This window comes from Podarcis tiliguerta, assembly GCF_965153285.1.
Source record: "Podarcis tiliguerta genome assembly, chromosome: 8".
NCBI classification, from domain to species: domain Eukaryota; kingdom Metazoa; phylum Chordata; class Lepidosauria; order Squamata; family Lacertidae; genus Podarcis; species Podarcis tiliguerta.
In genome coordinates, this window is record NC_139541.1 from 53,794,134 (window position 1) to 53,818,658 (window position 24,525).

Below are 24,525 nucleotides of genomic sequence, written 5' to 3' on the forward strand. Positions count from 1 at the left end.
TGCCACTCAGAAGGTCAGCGGTTCGAATCCCCGCAACAGTGTGAGCTCCCGTTGCTCGGTCCCTGCTCCTGCCAACCTAGCAGTTCGAAAGCACGCAGTGCAAGTAGATAAATAGGTACCACTCCGGTGGGAAGGTAAACAGCGTTTCAATGCACTTCGCCAGAAGCGGATTAGTCATGCTGGCCACATGACCTGGAAAAACTCTCTGTGGAAGTGGACAAACGCCAGCTCCCTCGGCCTGTAGAGCGAGACAAGCACTGCAACCCCCGAGTCGTTTGTGAATGGGACTTAACTGTCAGGGGTACCTTTATCTTTATGTTCTTAAAGAGGCTGACTGGATATTTAAATATCAAGGAAACTCATGCCAATTAAGCAAACAGACCAAGTTTCAGAATTGTTTAGTTTAATGTGACTTTGTAGAGCCTTTGTCCTGCTGCGGGGCAGAGGCTTGCCTGGTAATAACAAACTGAAGTACTACTACATAAAAAAATACTTAAAAAAATTCTAGTTAGGGTAAACTGGTGAGGCAAATCCCAAGCCAGCTGAGAAATCACTAGAAGCAGAGAAGGGGAGCTGCTCCAGATGAGAGAGGGGGTGCAAATTAAAGAACTCTTGGAAGATATTCTTTTGTTTGCCACTCAGGAGGCACTCCCCCCTCCAGCCCTGGGCTGTTGGAAAGGTCCGCTACTTCTTTGGTGCAATGATGCCTTCAAGCTGCGCCTGAAAAGCAGAAAAATACAGACTAATTAATTAGTCTCTCACTTTTGCCAGAAGGTGCACATCTAACAATCCACTGCTTCACTTGGAGGCTGCTGCAGTGCTGGGGGCTGAAACAAGTTGGAGTGGAGAGGGGGGTGTTGTTTGTTCTTGCATTCCTCATCCCATGTTTTATAAATTAAGTTTCTTTCATTCTTGGCAAGGAAATCTGTTGCTTTATGAGAAGAAAGTGGAGAGTTGGCACTGTTTCCTGGCTACAAAAGTCTCATTTCATAATGTAAAAGTACTAAAGAGGAAATTGAATCAAAGTTGCTGTAACAGTGGTTTGCATTCTCTGCTTTCATGACTGGCCGTGAAGCCCTTGGCTGTCTGAGGGCTGTGCTATGAACATCATTTCTGGGACTCAGGCTCACAACAGTGACTAGAGGCAACTTGATGCCCAATTAGAAAAAAAAAACACCACTGGCTGCCACTGAACAAGGAAGGGATACTGGGGGCCACATCCAATTTTCTTGCTGGTTTTTCTTCCCTGCATGCCAGAAGCAGGCTCCACCAAGGAGGCAAATCTTTGGTAAGAGGAAAGTGTTTTCTGTCCCTCCACCCCAATCATAACATCCCTAAATTACCTAAGGGACAGGTGGAAGGAAACAAGACTTCTAAGCACACAATACCCATTGTGAAGCACTCAAACAGGCCTCGATTTCCCATAAGTAGCCCTTTGAAACTTGGTAAAATATCCCACCCTGTCAACTGACATGCTCAGCTCTGTATGATCTGGTTTTGATCAGACGGACTAAGATTAAAGAGTACAGTTGCACTTCTGGGACCCTTAATAATGCCCCTCACTACTAGTGAAACATGTTGAACTTTCTACATAGCTGATCCTCTCAGCAAGTCGTAAGTCCTCTGATTAAGAATACCACTGCTGGTTAGCATATGGCTAACAGATTAGAATTAAGGACTCTGGCCTTCCAGACCAGGTTAAGGACTAGGGACATGCCTACATAAAGCCAGGCTCTGGTATTTTCTAACAAAACATACATTACTGGGAGGCCATGTAAATTGGGAGCTAGAAACTGGCCTGACCAAATCAACCTGGGTGTGTCCTGTGTATAACAGATGAGCAGGAAAGATGTAGCAACCCTCCTAAAGTCAGAAACCAATAGGTGATGGGGCGGGAAGGCTCCTAAAGTCTAAACACAGAATCCTGTTAGGAGCGTAGAATTTGCTGGACTATAACTTCCATCATCGCCGACTGGAGCTGGGAGTCCAACAGAATTTGGATGTCTAAGAAAGAGTGGTTTCTTTATGCACCAATCCAGCCCCTGTCCCCTCTAACCAACCTTGAGCTGCTGATTTGTTCGTTTCAGGAACTGCACTTCTTCTGTGTGCTTCTTCTCTTCCACCTGCCGCCTTTCAAGTTCCCGTTTCTCAATGGCATCACACTTGGCCTTCTGCTCATTCACTTGCCTCTCCAAGTCCCGCTTCTCATCCTCTAAGTCTGCAATCTTGGAGCAAAAAACAGACCCACCAGGTTAATGAGTGGCCACAAGAAGTGCAGTGTTACTTCTCCAGGCCTCCTGGAAGTGTCTTTACTGTCACCTAATAGAAGCAGGCAGGGACACGGGTGGCGCTGTGGGTAAAACCACAGTGCCTAGGACTTGCCGATCGTATGGTCGGCGGTTTGAATCCACACGGCGGGGTGAGCTCCCGTCTTTCGGTCCCATCTCCTGCCCACCTAGCAGTTCTAAAGCACCCCTAAGTGCAAGTAGATAAATAGGTACCGCTTTATAGCAGGAAGGTAAACAGTGTTTCCGTGTGCTGCGCTGCTGCTGGCTCGCCAGAGCAGCTTCGTCACGCTGGCCACGTGACCCGGAAGTGTCTCCGGACAGCGCTGGCCCCCGGCCTCTTAAGTGAGATGGGCGCACAACCCTAGAGTCTGACACAACTGGCCCGTATGGGCAGGGGTACCTTTACCTTTACTAGAAGCAGGCAGGATGTGTGACAGTAATTACTATTCAGGTGGCTCCCATGGCTTGCTCATCCTAGGCAGCTCAGCCTTGGAGCTGATGATCCTCCTTCGCAAAGTTGCAATAAGATGCACTGCACACACACATCTGCACAACTATAAGCAAGTGGTAGACTTCATGCTTGCCAAGAAGCTTTGAGGCCCAAACCAACTCTGCCTTTCTTTCCCCAACTAAGATCGTGCAGCGGTGGGAGATGTTGGCCTCCACACTTACTCTCCTTTCCATATCAGACTTGCCCTGCTCAGCCTGCAGTGCCTTCCTCATGCCAAAGGCAACACTGCTCTCATACAGGGTCTGGTAAGCAGCAATTGTCATCCGGATCTCGTCTCGCACTCGCAACAGCAGCAGCCCCCGCTCTGCACAGTTGATGGTCACCTCTCGGATCAGCTCATCTGCAAGGGAAGAGTTGCAAAAGAGGCTTTGCATGGGAAAAGTCTGGACTGATGCTCTTTCTCCCACCCACCTCCAGAGGTTGGAAGCTAGGGACTCATGACTGCCTTAAAGGACAAGAATTCTTCAGTGTTTGGTGTTCCAGCTTGCGAGCAAGTTAATGGCTCTAACTTAGGTTTCAAAGCTGTACTTGTAGCAGCAACAAAGTTGATCAGGGAGGCTTTTCCTAGGAAGATGAACTACAGTTATTTAGGAGGCAGGTTAAAAAGAAATGGATAAGCAGAAAGGGATGTATTTTGGGGGTGAGGGTGGGATGGGAAATAACACTATAGTGTGCTATAGTGGTACCTCTGGTTGCGAACGGGATCTGTTCCAGAGGTCCGGCCAGATCCCCAGGTTTTCGCAACTCGAGGATCACTGTCATATGCATGCGCGTGGCGGTAGACCGCTTCTGCGCATGAGTGTGCAGCAAAACACTTCCAGGTTTGCCACTTTTGCAACCTGAAGTTTACGTTACCCGAGGGTAATGTAACCCGAGGTGCTACTGTATTTTAATTGGAAGAGGTGTAGGACTAGAACTGGGGGTGAGGATGTGACAAATCATTGAAACGAGGACCTGGGACTCATGCCCTCATTTTCTGGATGAGATTGTGCATGCGGAGAGGGCTGGCTCTGTTCACTCACTCACCAAAGCACTGGGAGTACAGCTCTCGCCTCACAGGGCAGATGCCTGTCTCACGGGCCTGGCGCTGCTGGAGTTTGAGGTCCAGCTGTTCCTGCAGATGCACCACATCCATGCGTGTGCTGGGGGTGCTCGACACCTGCTGGATCCATAGCTGGTTCTCTTCCACCCATTCTCTACACCAAAGCAAGCAGAGAGAGGCTAGGATTCAAGGAGACCAAGCAGGCTCACTTTATGTTTTGGTAATGAAAGAGACATTTCCAGTGGCTTCTAAATCTTAGAAAGGAGACAGCAACCCAAAGCCTGCTCAGACCTCAGTTTATCATGGATTGTGAATTCCTCCTGCCTCCATCATTCCCAACCTAAAGTGTCCTCTTCAAACTACTGCTGTCCCATACCTAAGGGTAAAAGTACCCCTGCCCGTACGGGCCAGTGGTGTCCGACTCGGGTTGCGCGCCCATCTCGCTTAAGTGGCCAGGGGCCAGCGCTGTCCAAAGACACTTCCAGGTCACGTGGCCAGTGACAAGCTGCATCTGGCGAGCCAGCGCAGCACACAGAAACGCCGTTTACCTTCCCGCTAGTAAGCGGTCCCTATTTATCTACTTGCACCCAGGAGTGCTTTCGAACTGCTAGGTTGGCAGGCGCTGGGACCGAGCAACGGGAGCGCACCCCACCACGGGGATTCGAACCGCCGACCTGACGATCGGCAAGTCCTAGGCGCTGAGGTTTTACCCACAGCGCCACCCACGTCCCGGGGGTCCCATATCTAGTCCTCCCTAAATAGAGATTCCCATGCTTTGAAAATTTGAATACAAGAGCTACATCAGTTGTATAGGGAAACTCCAGATTTAGGGAATAGAAAGTGAGTGACAGCAGTAGTTGGAAGAAAACATGTAGAGGAGGACATGGGCATAGCCAAGTGGGGGGCAGCTGACCCCATAAATCAATAAAAATACTTAACTGAGGTCCCCCCAACACAAAGCTTCCCCCCCTAATAGAAATCCTGGCTATGCCCGTGGAGGAGGGGGAATTAAAGGGGGCACGGGGGAGGGGTTCATAATCCACATTAAGCTGAGCAATGGATGGCTCCATGTCCAAGGGCATTAAGAACACTGTAGCCTCCACTCCTTGAGCTGCTTGGATCTGAGTGCACTGTGAGTAGACCTGTAACTGCAGGATTACAGGAGCCACTTGGTTTCGCACACAACCCACTCACAGAGCCTGCATCTCACCTGGGGGGCAGGATGGCGTTGAGGATCTCCTCGGGCTGCTTGGTGGCGTCTACAGTGGGCGGCGGGGTCTTGCCCTTCGGCGTCGGGACGGGCCCCGGCGGAGGCCCCACCTGCGGGCTCACCTTCAGCGGACGCGCCTGCGGAGGAGGAGGAGAAGAAGACGGAGACAGAGGCAAGTGGAGCGGGGCTGGCTGGGGTGAGCGGAGGGGCTCCGTGCACCGAGCTCAGACCCAGCCGCCATCCCCCCCGGACGTACCTTGGGCGAGCGCTTATCAGTGTTGCGGCTGACCAGCACCGGCGTCTCATAGCGGAGCAGGGAGTCCGCGGGCGGGATCATGATGGCGGCGGCGGCTCCTCTCCTCCTCCGGGCGGGCCCGGCTTTCGCCCCGGGACCTGTTGTGCTAAGGTTGGCATAGCGACGGCGACCGGGCTCGGACAGGAAGCCCAGTCACATGACACGCTCCAGCCCGCGCCTGCGCAGAAAAGCACCGCGGCCGTCCCATCTACAACGCGGCAGCCTAGAGACACGCAGGAGCCGAAAGGGTTCGTGAGAGTAGCGCCGCCTGCGCCGACTTCCGGGTACCGTGGACCGCTGCTCCGTTCCTCCCGAGAGGCAAGCAGAGAAGAGCCGCTCGCGGCTAAGCACGGGGTTGTTCTTGCTTGAATCCTTCTTAACATAGTCCAGTGCGGGTATTCTTGCTATTTTGCTTTGCACACGAAAACTGTCCTGCAAAGCAGCTTAGCAGCAACAATCCCTGAGGCTGGGACTGGAAGAGAGGAGAAGGGGAGAGAGAGGAGCGGAGCGGTCACCTGCTCAGGATGAGCCTGTCCTTGTTTTCAACCCCCGCCCCCGACTGTCCCTGCCCGTCATGGAAAGCGCCTGGAGGTCTGTGAGCTTAGTTAGGCGCGGCTGGCGAGCACAAGCGACGGGGCATTCTACGTGGTGGCCCCGCAGTGGCGAGCCTCACTTCTGGGTCACGTCTAGGGCTGTTTCGGAAAGGATTGAGAAGCATCTCCTTTCCCCCAGTGATAGATTCCGTATTTATCGCGCCTCCCTCCGTCTTCAGCGCTTCACACACGGCTTTGGGGGGGGGGGCTTCCTGCTCTCTCTCTCTCTCTCTCTCTCTCTCTCTCTCTCTCTCTCGTTTGTTATGAAAAAGCAATAAATGAACCCATTAAGTGAAGACGAAACTTGGCCCTCCAGCTGTTTTGGGACTACAATTCCCATCATCTCTGACCACTGGTCCTGTTAGCTAGGGATGATGGGAGCTGTAGTCCCAAAACAGCTGGGGGGCCAAGTTTGGCCATCACTGCATGATTAAGTAAATGTCTTATCAGTGGCCGCCAGGGGGCGTCTGACCACGACTAGTCCTCCAGACAACTCCGCTCCCAGGGCAAACCATAGAGCGCACAGTAGGTAGAGCGGCATCGAGCCTGGCTGGGAAGTGTTTCTCGATAGTGACACAGGCGACGACCTGGAAGCGGAAGGGGGAGGAAAAGAAGAAGGAGAAGAGGCAGGCGGTGTTATGGAGGAGCCGCAGCGTCGGCGGAAGCGGAGCCCGCGCGGAAGCCACTCGCCGCCGCCGGGGAACTCGGGGGCCGGCAGGTGATGATGCCCGGGGGTGGCGGGGATGGGCTCAGAAGCTCCTGTGTCTTGTGAGGGGAAGGGGCCCGGCCCAGCGCCGCCACCTCCTCCACTGGCGCTCCGTGGGGAAGGGGGGGCGCGAGGCCGTGGGCCGACTCGCTTTATTTGCCCTTTGCCTTATAAAAAGGAGCCTTGAAGGACCGAGAGTCGGTGTGCTGTACTGGTTAAGAGTGTCGGACATGGGAGAGACCGGGGTTCAAACCCCCCGCTCGGCCATGAAGCTCCCTGGGTGACCTTGGGGACCAGCCACTGCCTTCTCTCAACCTATGTTGCCTCACAGGGTAGCTGGCACCATGTTTGCCACCTTGAGCTCCATGCCTAAAAAAGGTGGGATATGAAGACAACGAATAATACTATGGTCTCCGGGCAACTTTTTCCTATTCAAGTCTGGCTTGACTGGCTTTGCAAGAAGGTGAGGTAGGGCAGAATGACAATTATGGGAAATGTGGGTTAAGTGCTTCTGTGGTGGCATTGGGCTTTGATTAGATAACACACATTAGGGAAACTGAGTTTCACCTGTTGACTGTGAGAGTGGTGCTACACATACTAGCCTTTGCTGGCGTGGTGCCCTCCAGATGTTTTGCACTGCAACTCCCAGCAAGTACAGTATGCCCCCTCAACTGTGAAGGTCTCCTTATCCCACTGGCCTTCACCTCAGATCTTGCTTAAGCATAGGAGGAATTGCAGACAGTGGAAAGATACAGGAAGCCCTCACAGCCCCCTGTCTTTGTGTCACCTGCTGTCTCTTTAAATAGTTGTTGGCTTTATTTGCTGTTTTGTTATGCTTCCTGGTTGCGTTTTTATCTTCTGTACTTTGTTGATTTAACTTTATTCTGCAAATGTCGGGTATATATTCCTTATTGATGCCCCACTCTCACCTCTGAATTGCTGTATACCAGACCACAGTGGATCAACTGTGTTGACTTGCATGTGCCTTTTTTTTGCTGATGGGAATTCATGTGCTTAACCTTGGTTTCATATCTTTAAAAGGTCACAGTCAAAAAGAAAAAACAAGTCCTCAAACAAAAAAAGCAAATCCCCCCGAGAGAAAAGAAGCCGAAGTCCGCATCATGTGATACCTAAAGTAAAGCAGGTAACTGGGCGTACCAGATAAAATTGACAGAAGCTTTGTATTGTATTGCACACTTGGGATTAAAGCAAGTATGGACAACTTGAGGAAACAAAAGTTACTGGTGTAAAAAAAAAAAAAAAAAAGCTAAACAAACACTAGCACTGCCATTAGATTGTGCAATAGCTTAATTTTTCCAAACATACCTTGTAGGGTGGCTATTAAATTCAGCATGCTGTGATAACAGTTTTACAGTTTTAGAAAATATATGAAAAGCTGAAACCATTTTACTTATTTATACTCACGAACAGAACTTTTAAAAACTTGCCTTTTGCTATTGCCCTAATGTAGGAGCGAGAAGAACGCTCCCAGAGGGGGCATGAGGAGCGTCCACATCGAGACCACTCTGAGCCGGGCCACAGGCGGGAAAGAAGCAATGACCGAGACAGACATCGGGACCATGCTGGCCGAAGGAAGCCCCACCGGGATCAGCCTGGGGGCCACGAAAGGGAGAGGGACGGTCATCGCTTCCAGGTTCAGCAGGCACAGAGGGAATTATATAATGAGCAACGTCGGGAGCGCCGGGAGCAGGCAGAAGCCAGCGGTGACGAAGAGAATCCAGGGGCAGAGGGGTCACACAGCACAGACAAAGAGCCAGGGAATAAAGAGAAACCAAGCTTTGAACTGTCTGGTGCACTTCTGGAGGATTCCAATACGTTCCGTGGTGTCGTGATCAAATACAGCGAGCCCCCAGAAGCACGGATCCCCAAGAAGCGGTGGCGTTTGTATCCTTTCAAGAACGACGAGGTTCTCCCAGTTATGTACATTCACAGGCAGAGTGCCTACCTGCTGGGCAGGCACCGACGCATTGCTGATATCCCTATTGACCACCCCTCCTGCTCAAAACAACACGCCGTCTTTCAGTACCGGTAAGTCTTGGCCCAGGTGTGGGTGTGGATATGTAGCTGCTTAGGAGCCTCTATGAGCTATGAGTAGCTGTTCGTTTCAAGTTAGCTATTAATACTCCCCACTTACTGGCTGGGATCTATACAGCAAGAGACAGTATTAAGGACTTTGGATACATCATTGTATTGATAAATACGCCCTGTAATTGCTACCTCCATGTTGTCCTACCCCTCTCCAGCAAATTTATGCCAAATACATTCATCTGCTGTCGTTTTGACCGTAGCTCCTCTTTCCTGGTACACTATGTCGCTATTGAGAAAGTATCCTTGCTTTAAAGCTCCTTGCCTGCAATTTGATGTCAGCCTTGTCTCCTAGTAAAGCCCTTCTAATTCCTTCAACTTGGGACAAACAAGCAACAAGTCCCAAGCAAGTGTCAGGGAGCTTCTAGCCCAAGGACCTAATTAAGCCTGGCACAGGTCCCAGTTTGATCCATGAAACTGTTCCCCACAGACTACAGTCACCTGCTCCCCATTTGGCCTTACATAGAGGATGTGAAGTGTAGGGCAGGTATAGACACGGTTATAAAGGATTTAACTTAAGCCCCCCAATTGTTCCTTTGCAAGCAGGTTCTTTGTTGGTGCTGATAGGAACTCCCTAGCATAGCTGAGGGGACTTGCATTGTTTGCAGGAAGGGGTGTGGATTCAAACCTTCTTGGAACAGAGAATTTTTTTTCTCTGCAGAGGGGGAAATGCTTTGTTTATGGAGAAAGCAGCTTGAACCCAAACCACTTTCTTGAGAATGACTTCAAAGGAGCTCCCTCTGACTGCCAATCAGTGGTTACAGCAAGTCCCTTTGAAAGCATGCTCCTTTGAACTTCAACATGTGCATGTGCCAGTCATCTGGCAGTATTATGACGTTGGCAGAGGGTGGGGGAATTAAGGGCCAGCCTTGACAAATCTGGTAAACTAATGGAAGCCAGTGCAACAGAGCTTACCCTCCCTATGCCTCCTCCAGATCTCTTAAGGGTTGGGAGAACCCCCAGAGCAGCACCCAGGAGACAGGGGGCTTGCCAAGCTGTACTTGGCAAGCAGAAATATTTGTGCTGACAGAACAGTCGTAAGAGTGTTGAATTTTGAATTCCTGTCTAAGGATCTGGCCCACTGGGTGGTTCCTATTCCCCATTCCTTATATGCTGAATAGTGTGAGGACTGGGAGTGATCAGAAATTGCAATTATGGGGCATATTGAAGGTTTAAAACCAGAGCAGACCTTATGGGGCTTTAAGTTCATTATCAATAGTTCCACTAAATTTCTCAAGGTGGAAAGGGCCACAGCTGATCTCCTTGAGCAAAGCAGTCACAACTAAATAGCTCTTCTTCCTGAAGAAGCACACAGGTCTCTGCTGTCAGTTATGTTCAAAGGAGTTTTATGTTTTAAAATGTGCTCCACAGGGTTGTTGTGGGATGCTGGAAGCTGGGAGAAATCTTAACGAAGTTGGGCTCCCATATATTATGCTGTTAATCAGTACAAATCTCTTGTTTCTTACAAGGCTTGTGGAATACACCCGCCCTGATGGCACAGTGGGCCGGAAGGTAAAACCCTACATTATTGACCTTGGCTCAGGCAATGGCACATTTCTGAACAACCAGCGCATTGAGCCTCAGCGCTACTACGAACTGAAAGAGAAGGATGTCCTGAAATTTGGGTTCAGTAGCAGGGAGTATGTTCTGCTCCATGAGTCATCAGATACCTCAGAGGTGGACCAGAAGGCAGAGGAGGAGGATGAGGAGGAAGAGGAGGAAGAATCCACCTGACAGCCCATCAGGGGGTGGACTTAACCTTTCTCTGCAGCTGAGCCTCAGATCCTTTGTGTGGACTGAAGCATTGCTGCCCCGATGCCTCTCACTGCCTTAAAATCTGCTGCCTTTGGCTAGTCATGTTAATTTGTGAACTTCTCACACAGTCAGTTGATGGTTATGGGCACTGAAGTAGAGCCAACTGTTGCTTTTCAAATGGTTTGGGTTAATCAGAAGGTGCTAGGAAAGCGAGGTCACTTTTGATGCCCAGCTGATATCGCAGCTGTGTTGCTAGAGTTTCTCAATGTATCTTTTAATTTAAGACTCTGAAACAAGAAACCAACCTGTACAAAAATTGCCTTTTCCAAACATACAGGTTATTTTGCTTCTCCCTACCCCTTTTATTTTTTTGCTTGCACACAGTTTTTTTTAAAATGATAGATGCAACTTTTTTTTAAGAAAAAAAAAGAATTTTGGTTTAAAGCCTGTTGGATGTTCTGTAATGTCTCTAGCAGTTCGATTTATTAATGTGTTGAGGTAAAAGATTTTGCAAAAAATTGTGTAGATTTCTGAGATTCATGTAGGAAATTGTGCATCAAAATACATTTTCAGGGATATACTTTCCAGATCCGTGGCAGTTGAATCTGGAGTGAAAAGGAAGTTTTCTGTCTCCTCTGTCTGGCTTTCTTACCACTGAGGGGAAGGGAGCATTAAGTTCGTTTCTCAGGCACCTGTATTACCCCATGAATAATTTTGCACTTAGCATGGTGGATAGTTTCCAAAAAACATTTAAGTAAGTTTAATTTCCTTTCTTTCAATGTGGATGCTACTATATTTTTGTCTTACTGATAGCAAGAGGCAGGTGTATTAGTGTTGTACGAAGGGAGGTGGAAGAGACCTTCGCCCACAACCCTTTTGCACTCTGAAAACTTTTGCACAGGTTCTGTAGCTGCAGTTTTGTGTGTAGCTGCCTTACAATAAAGGAAACACAACTTGCTGTGTGTAGGGGTAGTAACTTTTCCTACTGCCCCACACTTTCTGAGAGCACCTCCTGTTTGCATAAATGTACCATGTGCATAGGGTTGTGTGCATGTCTAGAAGAATATTAGGATAAAGTTTAGCATGTAAATATGGGGCCAAAATGCAGATTTTCAAGCTTTTAGGTGATGGAGATGGTTTTGGACAGCAGTATTGCCTTTCCCAGAAGTCCCTATTTTCTTTTTTAAATAAAGGATTTGTAAATTTAGCTTGAACATGTTTATATTGCTGTGGTTTTTTTCTTCCTTTCTCCAAATTGATAATGTTATTTCCTACTTAACTTTTAAATGAAAACAGGTGGGTTGGTGTGATATTACAGATAAGCAGCAAAAGTAGAGTTTACAAAGCTCTGTGTATTTTTAAAAAATGGCATTCAGCAAGCACGGCAAACCATTCTATCACTGCAACCTTGTACTATTGAGGAGTCACGCTGTAAGCTGTTTAGAGCCTGTGCCCCATAATCCAATACCAAAATATTTATTTTCAATACAGTGCCATTGTGACCCTCTGAAGAATGTTGGTGGGGGTGAACAGGGGAAGGACTAGACCATGTGAAAAGTGAACAGAATATTTGAGCTGCAGTTCATTCATTTTCGCCTTTGTATTCAAGTTATAACAAATTGCACCTAGACATTCTGTTGTTGCTCCCATAACCTAGGTTTAAGGTGCCATTTAGCTCCTAGCTTTCATATCTCAGTTTCTAACACTGCAGGCAGCAAAATCACAAAATTGGGATGACACATACAGCCCCAATTTTTAAAAAGGAAGAGCAGCAAAGAATGGACTTAACCAATCCATGAAAGAACATATTAGACAACCTGGTCTGAGATGGGCAGGTGAATGTGTTCTGTGGCTCTGCCCATGTACATTCAACTGAATGACCCACTTTATAATGCCAAACCCAACTGTGTGGACTCCCTAAGGAGATCACAATTGCTGTCAGCTTAGCAATGATTTCACTTAATGTGTTGTCCTAATGCGTTCTCAGTTTCCGGCTTACAGTTTGTCTGGGGTGTACAAACCATGAGCTTAGGTTTGGATGATCTGCTACTGGCACAGAGGAGACAGCCAGTGTGATACAGTGATTAGAGTGCCGGTTTACAGCCTGGGAGACCAGGGTTTGAATCCCCACTCAGCCATGAAGCTCACTGGGTGAACTGGGGCCAGTCACTGCCTCTCAGCCTAACCTACTTCACTGGTTTGCTGTGAGAACAAAAATAGAAGGGCAACCATGTGCACCGCCTTGAACTCCTTGGAGGAAAAGGGATATAAGGTCACACATCACTCACTCCCTAAGACAGAGGGGCCTCTGCCACCTGGTTCAGACCTGGTTCGAAATATAATTGCTTTCTGCTTCCTAACAAATATTTGCTTCCTCTTGCACCCATTGCCCCGTTGAAGGAATCCCAGGAACTTCTCCTGGCCTGTTGACATTCCCTAAATATATTTGAACGGAGGCGATAGTGCAACTCTTCTCCATCCCCTCTTCTGCTGAGTAACGTCAGAAAGGCAGAGGCTTGGGAGCCCAACTGTGAGTTGGTTTCCTGGCTGGGTGAGAGACCTCCCCAGGTGGAAGGGCGGCGGGAATCCGTGGGCCTGTGTCCGTCGGCTCCCCGACCCTTCCCAGCCCAACCATCGGCTGGGATTGGGACCGGCGGGCGCTTCTAGATCCAAGAGGGAAGCGCGGGCGGAGCCTTCCGGCCCCTCCATCCTTCCTGCTGCTGCTTATCGAGAGTGGCTCGGCGGAGTGGAAGCCCCGCCGAAAGGGAGGGAGCTGGCAGGGCGGGGACTGCCGCCTGCGGGCCGCCCAACCGCCGCTTGGCTGCCTCCGCCTCCGCGCAAGGGCTGGCCCGACGGCGGGGTAGAAGGAGGGGGAGGCGGAGGCTCCAGCCTCTGCTGCTCCCAGTGGCTCCGCCCGGCATCGCGCTCCCGCTCGCCTGCCTGGGTCGGGCCTTCCTCTCGCCTCTCCTCCTGCCGCTCGCTCTCCTCCTTCTCGCGGGCGATGGCGGCGCTCCACGGGGCGGCCACCAAGGCCGGCGCCCCGCCGCAGATCCCGGACACCCGTCGCGAACTGGCCGAGCTGGTCAAGCGCAAGCAGGAGCTGGCCGTGAGTAGGAGCCCCCCGACGCCGAGGGAGGGGAGGGGCGGGCTAGGCCTGGGCGAAGATGATGATGATGCCCCTAGCCACGGCAGCGTGGGTGGGCGCGCGCGCGGGCGCTGGGAGGGGTGTCTTCTCTGCCCCTGCTCTTCCAAATGCCCCCACCCACCGCGCGCTCGATGTTTCCTCTCTCCCTTCTGCCCTTTTGCAGGAGACGCTGGCCAACCTGGAGCGGCAGATCTACGCCTTCGAGGGCAGCTACCTGGAAGATACCCAGATGTACGGCAACATCATCCGAGGCTGGGACCGCTACCTGACCAACCAGAAGTGAGTGGAGGGCGGGGTGCCAAACGGAAAAGCTGCCCTCAAAGAGGACCGGCGTCATGGGTAGCAACAGGAGACCTCTAGCAAAGCACTTTGCAACTGCACCAGGTCCACCCTGCTCTAAGTGATAAACCCTATAGCTCTCCTCTGGGGGGTGTCCCATGGCCTGGACTGCTGCGGGTGACTCCCTGCTGCCCCCCTTCCAATTTGAGCTATTGCTTCCTTCTCCCCCCACCCTCCATCTCCTGCCTCACCAGTGCTCCTTCCCTGATTTGGGGCAGGGGTTACAGCCATCTCTCTGGGGTCCGGGGTGTGTATGTGTGTCACCCACTGGGCCTGGGCCTTAATCTGTTGTCATACAGCAGCCACAGTTTATTCTAGAGTCCAGAAGGTGGCCTGCAAAAGGACACTGCCTCCCACTTCTTCTTGAAAAGAGAGAAAGAGGGGTGGTTTCCCTGTTTCAGGTGGTGGTGGGGAGATGCAATTTCACAGGTCTGCCCTTGACTTACACCAGCCAATAGGAAGGCTGCTGGATCAGGCCAGTGACCCTTTTAGTCCAGCATCCTGTTCTCACAGTGGCCAACCAGATGCCCCAACAGGAAACTCACAAGCAGGACCCAAGCTCGAGAGCCCCCTCGTCTCCTGTAGTTTCTAGCAACTGGCATTCAGTAGCATTTACCTCCTCCGACGATGGAGGCAGAGCATAACCATTCTGGCTAGTAGCCGTGGATAGCCTTCTCCTCCATGAATTGGCCTAATCCTCTTCTAAAGCTGTCTTGGTTGGTGCCCAGCACTGCTTCCTGCAGGAGCAAGTTCCATAGTTTAACGATATGCTGTGTAGCTGTCCTAAATATTCAGTTGAAGGTCCAGTCAGGGAGAAAAACTTGTTTCTATCTACTTTCTCCTCTCTTGCTTCCAGGAACTCCAACAGCAAGAATGACCGACGGAACCGCAAGTTCAAAGAAGCCGAGCGCCTTTTCAGCAAGTCTTCAGTCACATCAGCTGCTGTGAGTGCAACCTGGGGGCGAGGGTTGCGTTGTTTCTCTGAGGCCTCCCCCTCCTATGTCCTTCCCTCCACTCAAACATGTGGAAAGCATATTGCATGATTTCCAGTAACTGGTACTCAGAAGCATTGCTGCCTCCAACTTTTGGTCCTCCTCTAGTTAGTCTCCCTGTATCCTCCTCTGTTGACAGGAAGAAGTCACTGAACTGATCCCTCGACTTCTCTAGACATCTTTCAGGTTGAGCAAACTCTGTGTTTATTTGTTATTTTGAAAGCATTGGAGTTCTTCCTGTCCAGTTTTGGCCAGCCCTCTCCCACAACACACACCATTTGGGTCCTCCCAGTCTCCTTCCTTCCCACCTTGTCTTATTCAGGTGTAGTTTGTTCTTTGAGGGAGGACCAATGCCAGCCCTCCTGGGGCAGAGGAAGCTTTTCCCCATCACCAGATGCCTGAGATCCTGTCAAGGGAGATACTACCAAAGCATAGAAAGTGGGTCAGGTACTTGGGGTGGGGTGAGATTTGCATCCTGATCCTGTCCTATTGCACAATCTCAGAAGTCCAGCCTGACTTCTTTGAGTGCCCTGAGAAGGAGGCGATGGGGTGGAGTCTCCCAGAAGTTCCTACAATCCTCAATTTGGTCTCTTTCGGTTTTCTAGGCGGTCAGCGCACTGGCAGGAGTTCAGGACCAGCTCATTGAAAAACGTAAGTTGGCCTTCCTTCCTGCTGAGCCCCTTTCCTCTCTTGTGAACTTGTCTCCACACTGCTCACTTCGCAGATGCTATGAAATCCAACTCAGAAGGTGCATAGTTGGACTGTCCCACTTCTGGAAGAGAGCAGGATTGAATGCCAAAAGCTCCTTGCACGTGGAAAGCTTTTTTAAAAAAAGAAATAATTAACTATTTTATTGAAGTACTGTAAACAGAAAACCCAATACAATAAAAATAATAGAAATATCAAAATAAGTGCAGTATATCTAGGTGAGACCCAATGTTAGACTGGTGGAATACTTAAGACCATTAGGAAAGCTGAATTTCATATTGTGCTGTGGAGAGAGAGTCCCGTGTGCTTGTTATAAATAATATAATACTTCACCAAACAGCGTAAAAACTTCCAGGGTCCTCTAAGCTTTTGCCACCAAGTAATTTAGGAGTTATTTTTTCAGCTAATGCTAAACTTCACACATTTTTATACCAAAGCAGAAGTCACAAGTCCTGCAAGGTTTTCCCTGAGAGCTGAAAACTTTTGAGTTGCTCTTCCTACAGATTTAGTAGATAAAGCTGCAGTGGTGTTGGGATATTTGAGGATTTTGGCCATTTCTTGACCAATTGCCCAGCATTTGAATGCCTGTGGGCAGGCCCACAATTCTGGCATCACATAGGCACATCTGGCATCTGCATAGGATTTTCATAGAACACTCCCTCATGTAAGCCAAGGCTGATTTATATCATTTGGATGACCATAGCACATAGAATCCATTGTCTGCATGTGCAGGTCTTTCTGTTGTGTAAGGCCTAATAAAACAGGCCAGTGAGAATATCTACTAATTTGGCGCATTTGGCTGACACTAGGCCTTTCATGTGGAAAGCTTGGAGAAGGGCAACCCTTGCATCACCCAGATCAGCCCATGTTTCTTACTTATTTACTCTTCCATCCTGCTCTGAGTTTTCTAAGATAAGAATAGGTTAGAAATATAATGATTTTATTTTTTAAAAAGAAAAGTAAATTGATAATTGATTCAGGTGTGGGTGCAAAAAGTGCATTTCCTCCCTGCTGTGGGGGCTTCCTTCCTGACCCCTGGGGGCTGGCCTTTTGGCCAGAGCCAATGAGAGCAGCTGTTTCTCAGAGCTCTGAGGCGTGCCTGGATTTCTCCTTCAGGGGAGCCTGGCAGCGGGACGGAGAGTGACACCTCCCCAGACTTCCACAACCAGGAGAACGAACCGAGCCAAGAAGAAGCGGAAGAGCTGGACGGCTCCGTCCAAGGGGTGAAGCCCCAGAAGGCAGCATCCTCCACTTCGGGCAGCCACCACAGTAGCCACAAAAAACGGAAGAACAAAAATCGACACAGGTGAGGTGGGCGAGGGCCAGGTGTGTGGGCTGAGCTGGAGTTGGGGGGTTTAGAGGGCACCTTCTCTTGAAGGGCAAATACCCTGCCAGAGGATTTCCCCCTCTGGCTTGGCACATATTTTGGTCTTGGAATCATAGAATTGTAGAGTTGGAAGGGACCCCCAAAGGACATCTAGTCCAGCCCCCTGCGACGCAGGAATCGCAGCTAAAAAACCCCTGCGGGATGGCCGTCGAACCTCTGGTTAAAAACCTCCCGTGAAGGAGAGTCTCACCCTACCAAATCTTTCTTTTGAGGTGGGTGTTGAAGAGGACTCTTGGTGCCACAGAGCAGGGCTCGGGGACTGGATTTTCGGGCCACTTTGACAGGTGGGCAGGGGGAGTGCAATGCAGCAGTTAGAGCAGTGCTTCCCAAACTTTTTCAGGCCACCGCTGCCTTGGTTCCATAACCTCATCCCCAGTGCCCCCTACTCTGTAAAAAGCATTATTCAGAATAGTGGTTTGCATGACCCGTTAAGGTAGATAACAACACACTAGAATTCAAAACAGTAACAGTTAATTGCACATTTATTCAAAATCCAGTTAACGCTATTTAGCTTAATTATTTCAAGAAAACTGATGAACTTGATACATTGATACCAGCTTTTCGAAGTCTGAGTGTTATTTACACCTCTAGCGGCCCCCCTCCCCCCCCCCTTTGCCTCTTAGTGCCCCCCTAAGGAATCACACTGTCCCCCAAGGGGCACTACTTCGGGAACCGCAGAGTTAGAGTGTTTGACTAAGACCTGGGGGACCAGAGTTCAAATCCCCACTCAGCCATGAAGCTGCCACTGGGTGACCTTGGGGGCTCTTGTCCCTGTTCCCAGGCTAATCGACCTCACAGGGTTCTTGTGAGGATAAGATGTGCAGAGGGAGAACCAACCAATGCCACCTTGAATTCCTTGGATGGAAGGAGGTGGGGTAGGACTGTGGTTCATAAATAAAAATAAATGTCAGGTCATAGGATGTTCAAGGTGTGATTGCAAAGGAAGAGGAAGCAGGAGAAGGTGCTTTACAGGCAAAATCCTCCCCTTTTCCTGTTACTGTGCAGGGCAATAGACAAAGATGTTCCGTTAAAAAGCAGCCCATTTTGCCTGTAAAGGAAGAGTCTGGGGTGAGAGCACTTAGAGGGGGCTCCAGCTTGAGGTCTCAAGCCTTACCTTGAATTTTCTTACATCTGATTCACCTGCCATCAGGGCTGGGAAAGGTAGGCGTGGTTTTTTTTGTTTATTTTGTTTGGAGCATTTGCGTCCCGCACTTCAGCCCCAAAGACTCCCAGAGCAGCTTAGACTAGTGGACAAAATTGTGGAAACCTTTTGGAACAGGTGTATTTCCGAGGTTTGATGGCTCATAACACCACTTTTTTTTTGGAGTAATACCATAAAATTATATATCAATGGAGAGATAATTTAATGAAGAATGCAACATTAAGTTCACTTATCTGTATTCTGTAAAAAGTTATACCCAAATAACTAGAAAAGGTATGCATACCTGCCTTAGGCTGATAAGCAGTAGAGTTCCTTCATTTGAATGTAGCCAATGAGCATGAGTGTTTAGAGAGCCAATCAGGTGTCGTCTTGTTTTGGCAATGATCCAATCAGGTCACAGTAGGATTCAGCTGTTGATGTTATGTACTGGAGCTGAGAGGAGGACATTGGACAGTGTGTTAGGTGATTGCTATCAAGTTGGTTGATATTTTTGTGTTATTTCATTTAGTGAGCTTGTAAAACGTAATAAAATTAAATAAATGGTGCAAAGAGTTGACTGGTAACCCAGAAAGCGATGTAAAATAGTACTGTTAAGTGAACAAGGCTACAGTTATGAAGAAATTAGAAGAAAAATTGGTGGAAACTTAACTAAAGGTAGCATTTCTAAATTTTTGAAGAGGTATAAGGAGACTCAGTCACTGCAAAATCAGACTGGTAAAGGCAGGGAAAGGTGCCCAACAGCAAGTAATGACAGAAGAATTGAGAGACTGTGGTTACGTGGCAGAAAAATAATCTGGGTGTATACAAGATGACATGGCGCAATGTAATGGGAAGTTGAGTGCAAGGACTGTTTGGCGCAGACTGCAGGAATATGTTCTAAATGCTAGAATTCCAAGGAAAATGCCATGGTTATTTCTCAAACAAAGGCTGAAAAGATTAAATTGGGCCAAAACCCAGCTGGACAGCAGAATAGTGGGACAGTGTTATTTGGAGTGATGAGACCAAAACAACCTTCCGTGAGGAGAAGAATCAGATGAGATTTACATCCTACTTGGATTACACCTACCATGAAACACCCAGTTAGTTTTATGATCTGGGGTTGTATGACAGCAAAAGCTGTGGGCAGAATTTGCATCATTAATGGGAATGAAAATGCCCCAAAATACATAAATGAAATACTTGAGCCCGAACTGAAGCGTTCCACACGTGATCTTTTCGCAGACAATGAAGCATTTATATAAATATTTATTTAATATTTCAACAGGATTTAGCTCCATGTCATGTTGCTGCTGTGTACAAAAGGTGGTTTCAAGATAATCATATTCGACTGCTGGAATGGCCTGGGAATAGCCCAGACCTTAACCCAATCAAAAATCTGTGGAGCCAACTAAAGAAACTTGTTAGTCAGAAGCAACCCAGCAATAAAACCCAATTAATAGAGGCAATAATTCAATCTTGGTTTCACATTATTACAGCTGCAGAACTAAAAAACTTGGTTCATTCCAAGGGAAGGCGTCGTAATGCCGTAATTAAAGCTAAAGTTTACCCAACTAAGTATTAACTGACATGGTGAGAATTCTTGCATATCTCATTTTTTCTGTGTGTTTCACGTTTCTTCTTTATGACTGCTGTTGTGATAAATAATCCTTCATAAAAGTTATTGCATTACATTCTTCATTAAATTATCTTTCCATTGATATAGAATTTTATGGTATTACTCCAAAAAAGAAGTGGTGTTATGAGCCATCAAACCTCGGAAATGCACTTTTCCCAGAATGTTTCCACAATTTTGGACACTAGAGTACATATAATCAAGACAAGACAATCCCTACCTGGAGGCTTACAATCAATTAAAAAAAAACAAAAAACCACGACACGCAAGGGAAACGGAACAGGGAGGGAAGAGGAAAATGAAAACCAAAACTCGGGTACCAATTTCTGCACAGCTGTTCCTGTATTGACCAGCTGGCACAGTTCAGGAGCAGGAGGTGCCTGATGGAGCTAGGCCTCTAGCAAAGCTGATGAAATGAGCCTTGCTGGTACCCATCTCTCCCACAGAGGCAGCCTGGGGGGAATGGCTGCCTGCAGGTGACAGTTGAGGGCAGAGGAGGCCCGATGGGGCTGGCCTGTCCCAGCAGAGCCAATCATTCTCTGCTTCTCAGCTCTCCCACTGCTGAAATGACACCCAAAACAGCGTGGTGGGTTACCTGGTGGACCAAAAGTTCCCCACCAGTAATGTAGAGGGAGGTAGCTTTATTTTAGTAATTTTTGATTCTTCATTCCAAGGAGTTCAGGGTGACAATTATGGTTCTTTCTTATCCTCTCAGCAGCTCTTGGGAGTAGGTTAGGCATGGTTCACCCGGTGACTCACTGTTTGGAGCCGGGCATTTGATTCACCACTGCTCCATGCTGACCCTCTTGAGCAAACCCATTTATGGGTTGCAGGGGGGGGGGGAGAAGCTGCCCCAGGAGTGCAGTTCAGGTTCACAGCAAGGGATGCTCCTTGGGGTTTGCCAAGGGCCCAACTCCAAATAGGAAAGAGGCCTCCTTTGAGCATCAGATGTCAGATGGAAAATGCAGGTGAAATGTCACCTCTAACTGCAGCATGTTGTGGCTATTGGCATAGCCCCATCTGGGTTCAGGCTGTTCTGCAATAGTGAGAGGGCAGGGACCTGCCCCATAGGGGTTGCAATTTAGGAAAATGCAAAAGGTAATGGTGGGAAAGGGGGATGAGGGGTGGAAAATGGGAGTCTGCCACAGTTTCACATCCTAGGTGGGCATTCAGAATATCTGGCAGCTGGGTAGAATCAAAGGTTTACAGAGTTAATAGAGCTGGACAGGATTCCAACCCTCTGCAGTGTAGGAGTCACAATTCAGGAATCCCTGACAGATGATGGCCCTCCGACCTCTGTTTAAAAACCACTGATGTTGTGGGGCACTTCAGGCTTTCCCTTCCTCCTGGGTGCTCCGGACCGGGAATCTCATAGCCATGCTGTGTTTGACCGGTCTGTTGAAAATCCCAATCCCCCCAAGATTCCAGACCGGGGTTTGTGAGTGAGGCTGGCATGTGCGTGAATGTCTGGGACCGAATCCGTTCTGATGCTGCTTATTCCTGCCTTTGCTCTCCCACCTTCCCGTGTCAGCTCCCTCCCACCCACTGCTACTCTGCCCTTAAGAGCTGCCTTTGCCCCCCTCCCCATCATCCTCCTTCCTCCTCACCTGCCTGTTCCCTCCCCCTGCAGCTCTTCTCCCCTTGAGCCCCATAGGAATGATCCACAGAGCTTGTGGGGTGGGAGGTGCAATCTGTGGGGTGCCAGGCTGAGAGGCGGGGCGGGGGAGAGAGAGAGGGAGGGATTTTAAAGGCCGGTGCTTGGTCATCAGATGCCCTATTCTGAGGTTCGGATCATCTGCCACTGGCTCTGTTTTTATTTTTGAATAAACTTGCTAGGGTGGCTAATCGACTAATTAATTTTAATTCCATAGTATATTAATGTCTGTTGCTTTCTTCCTTTCAAATGCTGCCCCCTCAGCCCGTCTGGCATGTTTGATTATGACTTTGAGTAAGTTTGACTTGACTTAGTTCTTGTGCTGTGTTTATAGTCCGTAGACCTTTCTCCACACCAACCCCCCCTCCCCTGCTTTCATCTCTTCCCTCCCCCCCACCCCCTACTCCTCCCGCCATGCCTGGTCAAAGCTATTCTAACCCATAGTTTATCTGTTTAATTGTAGGTATGTATATTAGGTTAGGCTGGCAAGTTTTTTAAAATACAGACAAAAGCGCATTGGAGGTAACTTTTTATTTAATAACCTTGGCAATACTCAATCGGCTTCCTTCTTCCGCTTCCTTTACATCATTTTAAAAAGCAGATAAACTTCTGTTGGGGTTTTGAAAACTTGATTTTTCTTGCTTTGCTTTCTGAAGCCAATGGCCCATGTTGGACTTGGCATTTTTTCCGCCCCGCTGCAGAGAAACACAAAGCCTTGATTTGGCTGGGGTAGCCAAATCCTCTTTCAATCTGACATCCGCTCTCTCCTCAAAAGAGCTGCACTCTTTAACCTGCTAACATAGCGCATGACATGTTAACTCAGTCTATGGATGCTAGCTAACTCTCTAATTCATTTTCCTTCTGATTGTGTGGGTAGAAAACTGCATTTTTGTGCAGGGTTGGGGTATGTTGTTGGGGTGGGGGCAGATTCTGCTTTGGCCTGGCTGAATTGGCAACTGGGGACAAATTAACCACGTTCTGTGGCTTGGTTTTTGGATCTGACTTTTCCCTGAATCTCATCTGAAAGCTCCTTTCTCTTTCTTTCCTTGCAGGATTGATCTCAAATTGAACAAAAAGCCCCGAGCTGTAAGTATCATCCTCTGACCTTGGAATGCCCTTCTCTGCCCCCTACCTTCAATCACCTGCCCTTCTCTCCACCCAGTTCTTCTTTCAGTGACAGAATTCTGGGATGGGGAGGGTGGATGAGGAGTTAAGACAAATCCCATCTTTTCACTAAGGGGTGAATCCTTCCTCTACTCATCCTCCACTTAATGAATGGAGGGCAATGTGTCTAAGTAGTTAAGCTTCTTCACACAGCTAACTTGGGTGGCTTTAAAAGATTAGACCAATTCATGGAAAGGGTTGTCCTAGCCATGATGGCTGGGCTCTGCCTCCACTATTGGAGGCAGCAATCCTTCTGAATCCCACTTGCTGGAAACCATAGGCGGGGAGACTGCTTTTATGCCTGGGTCCTGCTTGCTGGTTTCCCCCTGCAACATCTGGTTGGCCGTTGTGAGAAGAGGATGCCGGACTAGTTGGGCCGTTGGCCTGAACCAGCAGGCAGATACGTTCTCATGTTTTCACCAAAGGCAGTGTTTACATCCGCCTTTCTCTCTGGCATTGCCCCTGCTGAGCTAAATCTTCCTCCCTCTCCCCACACTGAATGCAAAGAATGGGGTGGGATTCTGAAGCAGCAGTTTGTGGGAGCAGCTGTACTGATGCCCTGCCACCTTATTCTTTCCTGCCGCAGGATTACTAGATGCCTCCATGCTGAATCTTCCAAGAGCCTGTCTGCCTCCCACCCCAAATCCCAGCCCTCGCCAGGAGACTGAATAAGCACAAGGCCAGCTCTTTCCCATCCCAGACTGCTCAGGTCTCCTGGCTCAGCTCAGCTCAGATGATGTTGATGGAGACAATCTGTGACAGCAGCAGCAGCTGCTCCTTCTTTGCTTCCTTCCTTCTCAGCTGTTCGGCAACAGACGCCCACCTTGGATTGGCCAGCCTCACTGCTGCTGTTCCATCATGTGTAAAATAACCATCAGGAAATGCTCTTGTTGATGTTTCCTTCTGTTTCATTATAACCCGGTTTTTTGTCTCATGATGTTGCTTTTTTAAAAAACAACAACAACAAACCTTGATATTTAAATTACAACTTTTTTAAAAAAAGAAAGAAAAGATACAGTCCAGCTGTGCTGCCCCCTTGTCTATGTAGGTCCTCTTCCCTCTTGTTGGAGCCTGACTGTGGTGATGCTGGGGGAACTACTTCAAAGAGGCAGCGGGTTGGAGCAGGAAGGTGACTATTTAATTCTCCTGATGCTTGAGAGGGATGAAGGTGGTGGGGGCAGAGTCTCTCTCTTTTTAAAAACACTTCTGTCTTTTGTTTGTAAATAAAGCCATCAAACTTCCATCTCACTGAGCTTGTTTCTGAGCAGAAGGCATGTCTTATTCTGGGGGTGGGGGGGACCTAGCAAGCCAGCCAGCCTGGGTCAGGGCCAGATCCTGCTGGTGGTGGTCTGCAAGGCAACATTGCATCAAGACAGGGAAGCCCTTTTGCAGCCAAGAGCTCTGGGGAGAGGCAAGCAGGCCCTAGCAGGAGCACCTGGGCAAGTGCTGGGGAGGGGGGCTTGGGAGGGAGCTCTCTGATGACACTACTGGTGAGTTTTGCCGGCTCACCTGATTGTGGCCGTTCATGGATCCAGCCTGAAGCACTTGGGAGAGACCTTCTGAGATGTGGGGACGCCAGGTGGTCGTGGGACTGGGCACCTTCTTTTTAGCAGGGAGCAAAGGAACCAGAGACATGGATTTCCAAAACAAGCACCTGAAAATCACCCAGTTCTGCTTTCATCATTTGGGCTGTTCTAGTTTTGCACTCTGTTGTCACACCTCCCTGAATTTCAAGGATTCAAAATTATGGGAATGGTGGAGAAATCTCTGTGACGAAAGATACAGGAGCATCACCTGGGCAGGTGTGTGAAATGTGTGCAACCACCTTCATGGATAAGTCTGCTGTTCGCCTCTCC

General features: G+C 48.9%; 3 protein-coding genes and 1 long non-coding RNA gene across 8 annotated transcripts; 3 read left to right on the forward strand and 1 right to left on the reverse strand.

Moving 5' to 3' along the window:
- Positions 1-386: 386 nt before the first annotated feature.
- On the reverse strand, positions 387-5,501 carry DNALI1 (dynein axonemal light intermediate chain 1). The gene is made up of 6 exons (XM_083452986.1): positions 5,308-5,501; positions 5,052-5,188; positions 3,826-3,995; positions 2,961-3,139; positions 2,061-2,225; positions 387-720 (listed from the first exon to the last, which is right to left on the reverse strand). Exons 1-6 carry the CDS (start codon positions 5,386-5,388, stop codon positions 685-687), a joined length of 768 nt encoding a protein of 255 aa, XP_083309112.1. The 5' UTR covers positions 5,389-5,501; the 3' UTR covers positions 387-684.
- Positions 5,502-5,649: 148 nt separating this feature from the next.
- SNIP1 (Smad nuclear interacting protein 1) lies at positions 5,650-11,720 on the forward strand. Of its 2 annotated transcripts, none has more exons than XM_083452959.1 (4): positions 5,650-6,657; positions 7,687-7,789; positions 8,117-8,694; positions 10,221-11,720. In XM_083452959.1, exons 1-4 carry the CDS (start codon positions 6,578-6,580, stop codon positions 10,483-10,485), a joined length of 1,026 nt encoding a protein of 341 aa, XP_083309085.1. In that variant the 5' UTR covers positions 5,650-6,577; the 3' UTR covers positions 10,486-11,720. The 2 variants fall into 2 exon arrangements, with proteins under 2 accessions (XP_083309085.1, XP_083309084.1); XM_083452958.1 differs by lacking the exon at positions 5,650-6,657 and adding an exon at positions 7,037-7,113.
- Positions 11,721-12,912: 1,192 nt separating this feature from the next.
- MEAF6 (MYST/Esa1 associated factor 6) lies at positions 12,913-23,910 on the forward strand. 4 transcript variants are annotated; one of them, XR_014514321.1, is made up of 9 exons: positions 13,364-13,612; positions 13,815-13,930; positions 14,847-14,934; positions 15,588-15,633; positions 16,807-16,996; positions 21,770-21,799; positions 21,969-22,027; positions 22,558-22,591; positions 23,256-23,910. XR_014514321.1 is itself a non-coding variant. In XM_083452992.1 (8 exons), the coding sequence occupies exons 1-8, from the start codon at positions 13,508-13,510 to the stop codon at positions 23,262-23,264; spliced, it is 618 nt and encodes a 205-aa protein (XP_083309118.1). In that variant the 5' UTR covers positions 13,365-13,507; the 3' UTR covers positions 23,265-23,910. The 4 variants fall into 4 exon arrangements, 2 of the variants coding, with proteins under 2 accessions (XP_083309119.1, XP_083309118.1); XR_014514320.1 differs by lacking the exon at positions 21,770-21,799 and having other exon boundaries at positions 12,913-13,612; XM_083452992.1 differs by lacking the exon at positions 21,969-22,027 and having other exon boundaries at positions 13,365-13,612.
- On the forward strand, positions 17,003-20,689 carry LOC310683258. Its single transcript, XR_014514327.1, has 2 exons — positions 17,003-17,722; positions 17,762-20,689. It is a non-coding gene; the product is annotated as an uncharacterized lncRNA (long non-coding RNA).
- Positions 23,911-24,525: the final 615 nt, after the last annotated feature.

Coding starts and splice junctions, on each gene's coding strand:
- DNALI1 (XM_083452986.1), bottom strand. CDS start 5,388: ATGATCCCGCCCGCGGACTCCCTGCTCCGCTATGAGACGCCGGTGCTG. Junction 5,189..5,307: donor CTGATAAGCGCTCGCCCAAG/GTACGTCCGGGG, acceptor CCTCCTCCGCAG/GCGCGTCCGCTGAAGGTGAG. Junction 3,996..5,051: donor AACGCCATCCTGCCCCCCAG/GTGAGATGCAGG, acceptor GCTTTGGTGTAG/AGAATGGGTGGAAGAGAACC.
- SNIP1 (XM_083452959.1), top strand. CDS start 6,578: ATGGAGGAGCCGCAGCGTCGGCGGAAGCGGAGCCCGCGCGGAAGCCAC. Junction 6,658..7,686: donor GGGAACTCGGGGGCCGGCAG/GTGATGATGCCC, acceptor TATCTTTAAAAG/GTCACAGTCAAAAAGAAAAA. Junction 7,790..8,116: donor TGATACCTAAAGTAAAGCAG/GTAACTGGGCGT, acceptor GCCCTAATGTAG/GAGCGAGAAGAACGCTCCCA.
- MEAF6 (XM_083452992.1), top strand. CDS start 13,508: ATGGCGGCGCTCCACGGGGCGGCCACCAAGGCCGGCGCCCCGCCGCAG. Junction 13,931..14,846: donor CGCTACCTGACCAACCAGAA/GTGAGTGGAGGG, acceptor TCTTGCTTCCAG/GAACTCCAACAGCAAGAATG. Junction 16,997..21,769: donor AAGAACAAAAATCGACACAG/GTGAGGTGGGCG, acceptor CTGCCCCCTCAG/CCCGTCTGGCATGTTTGATT.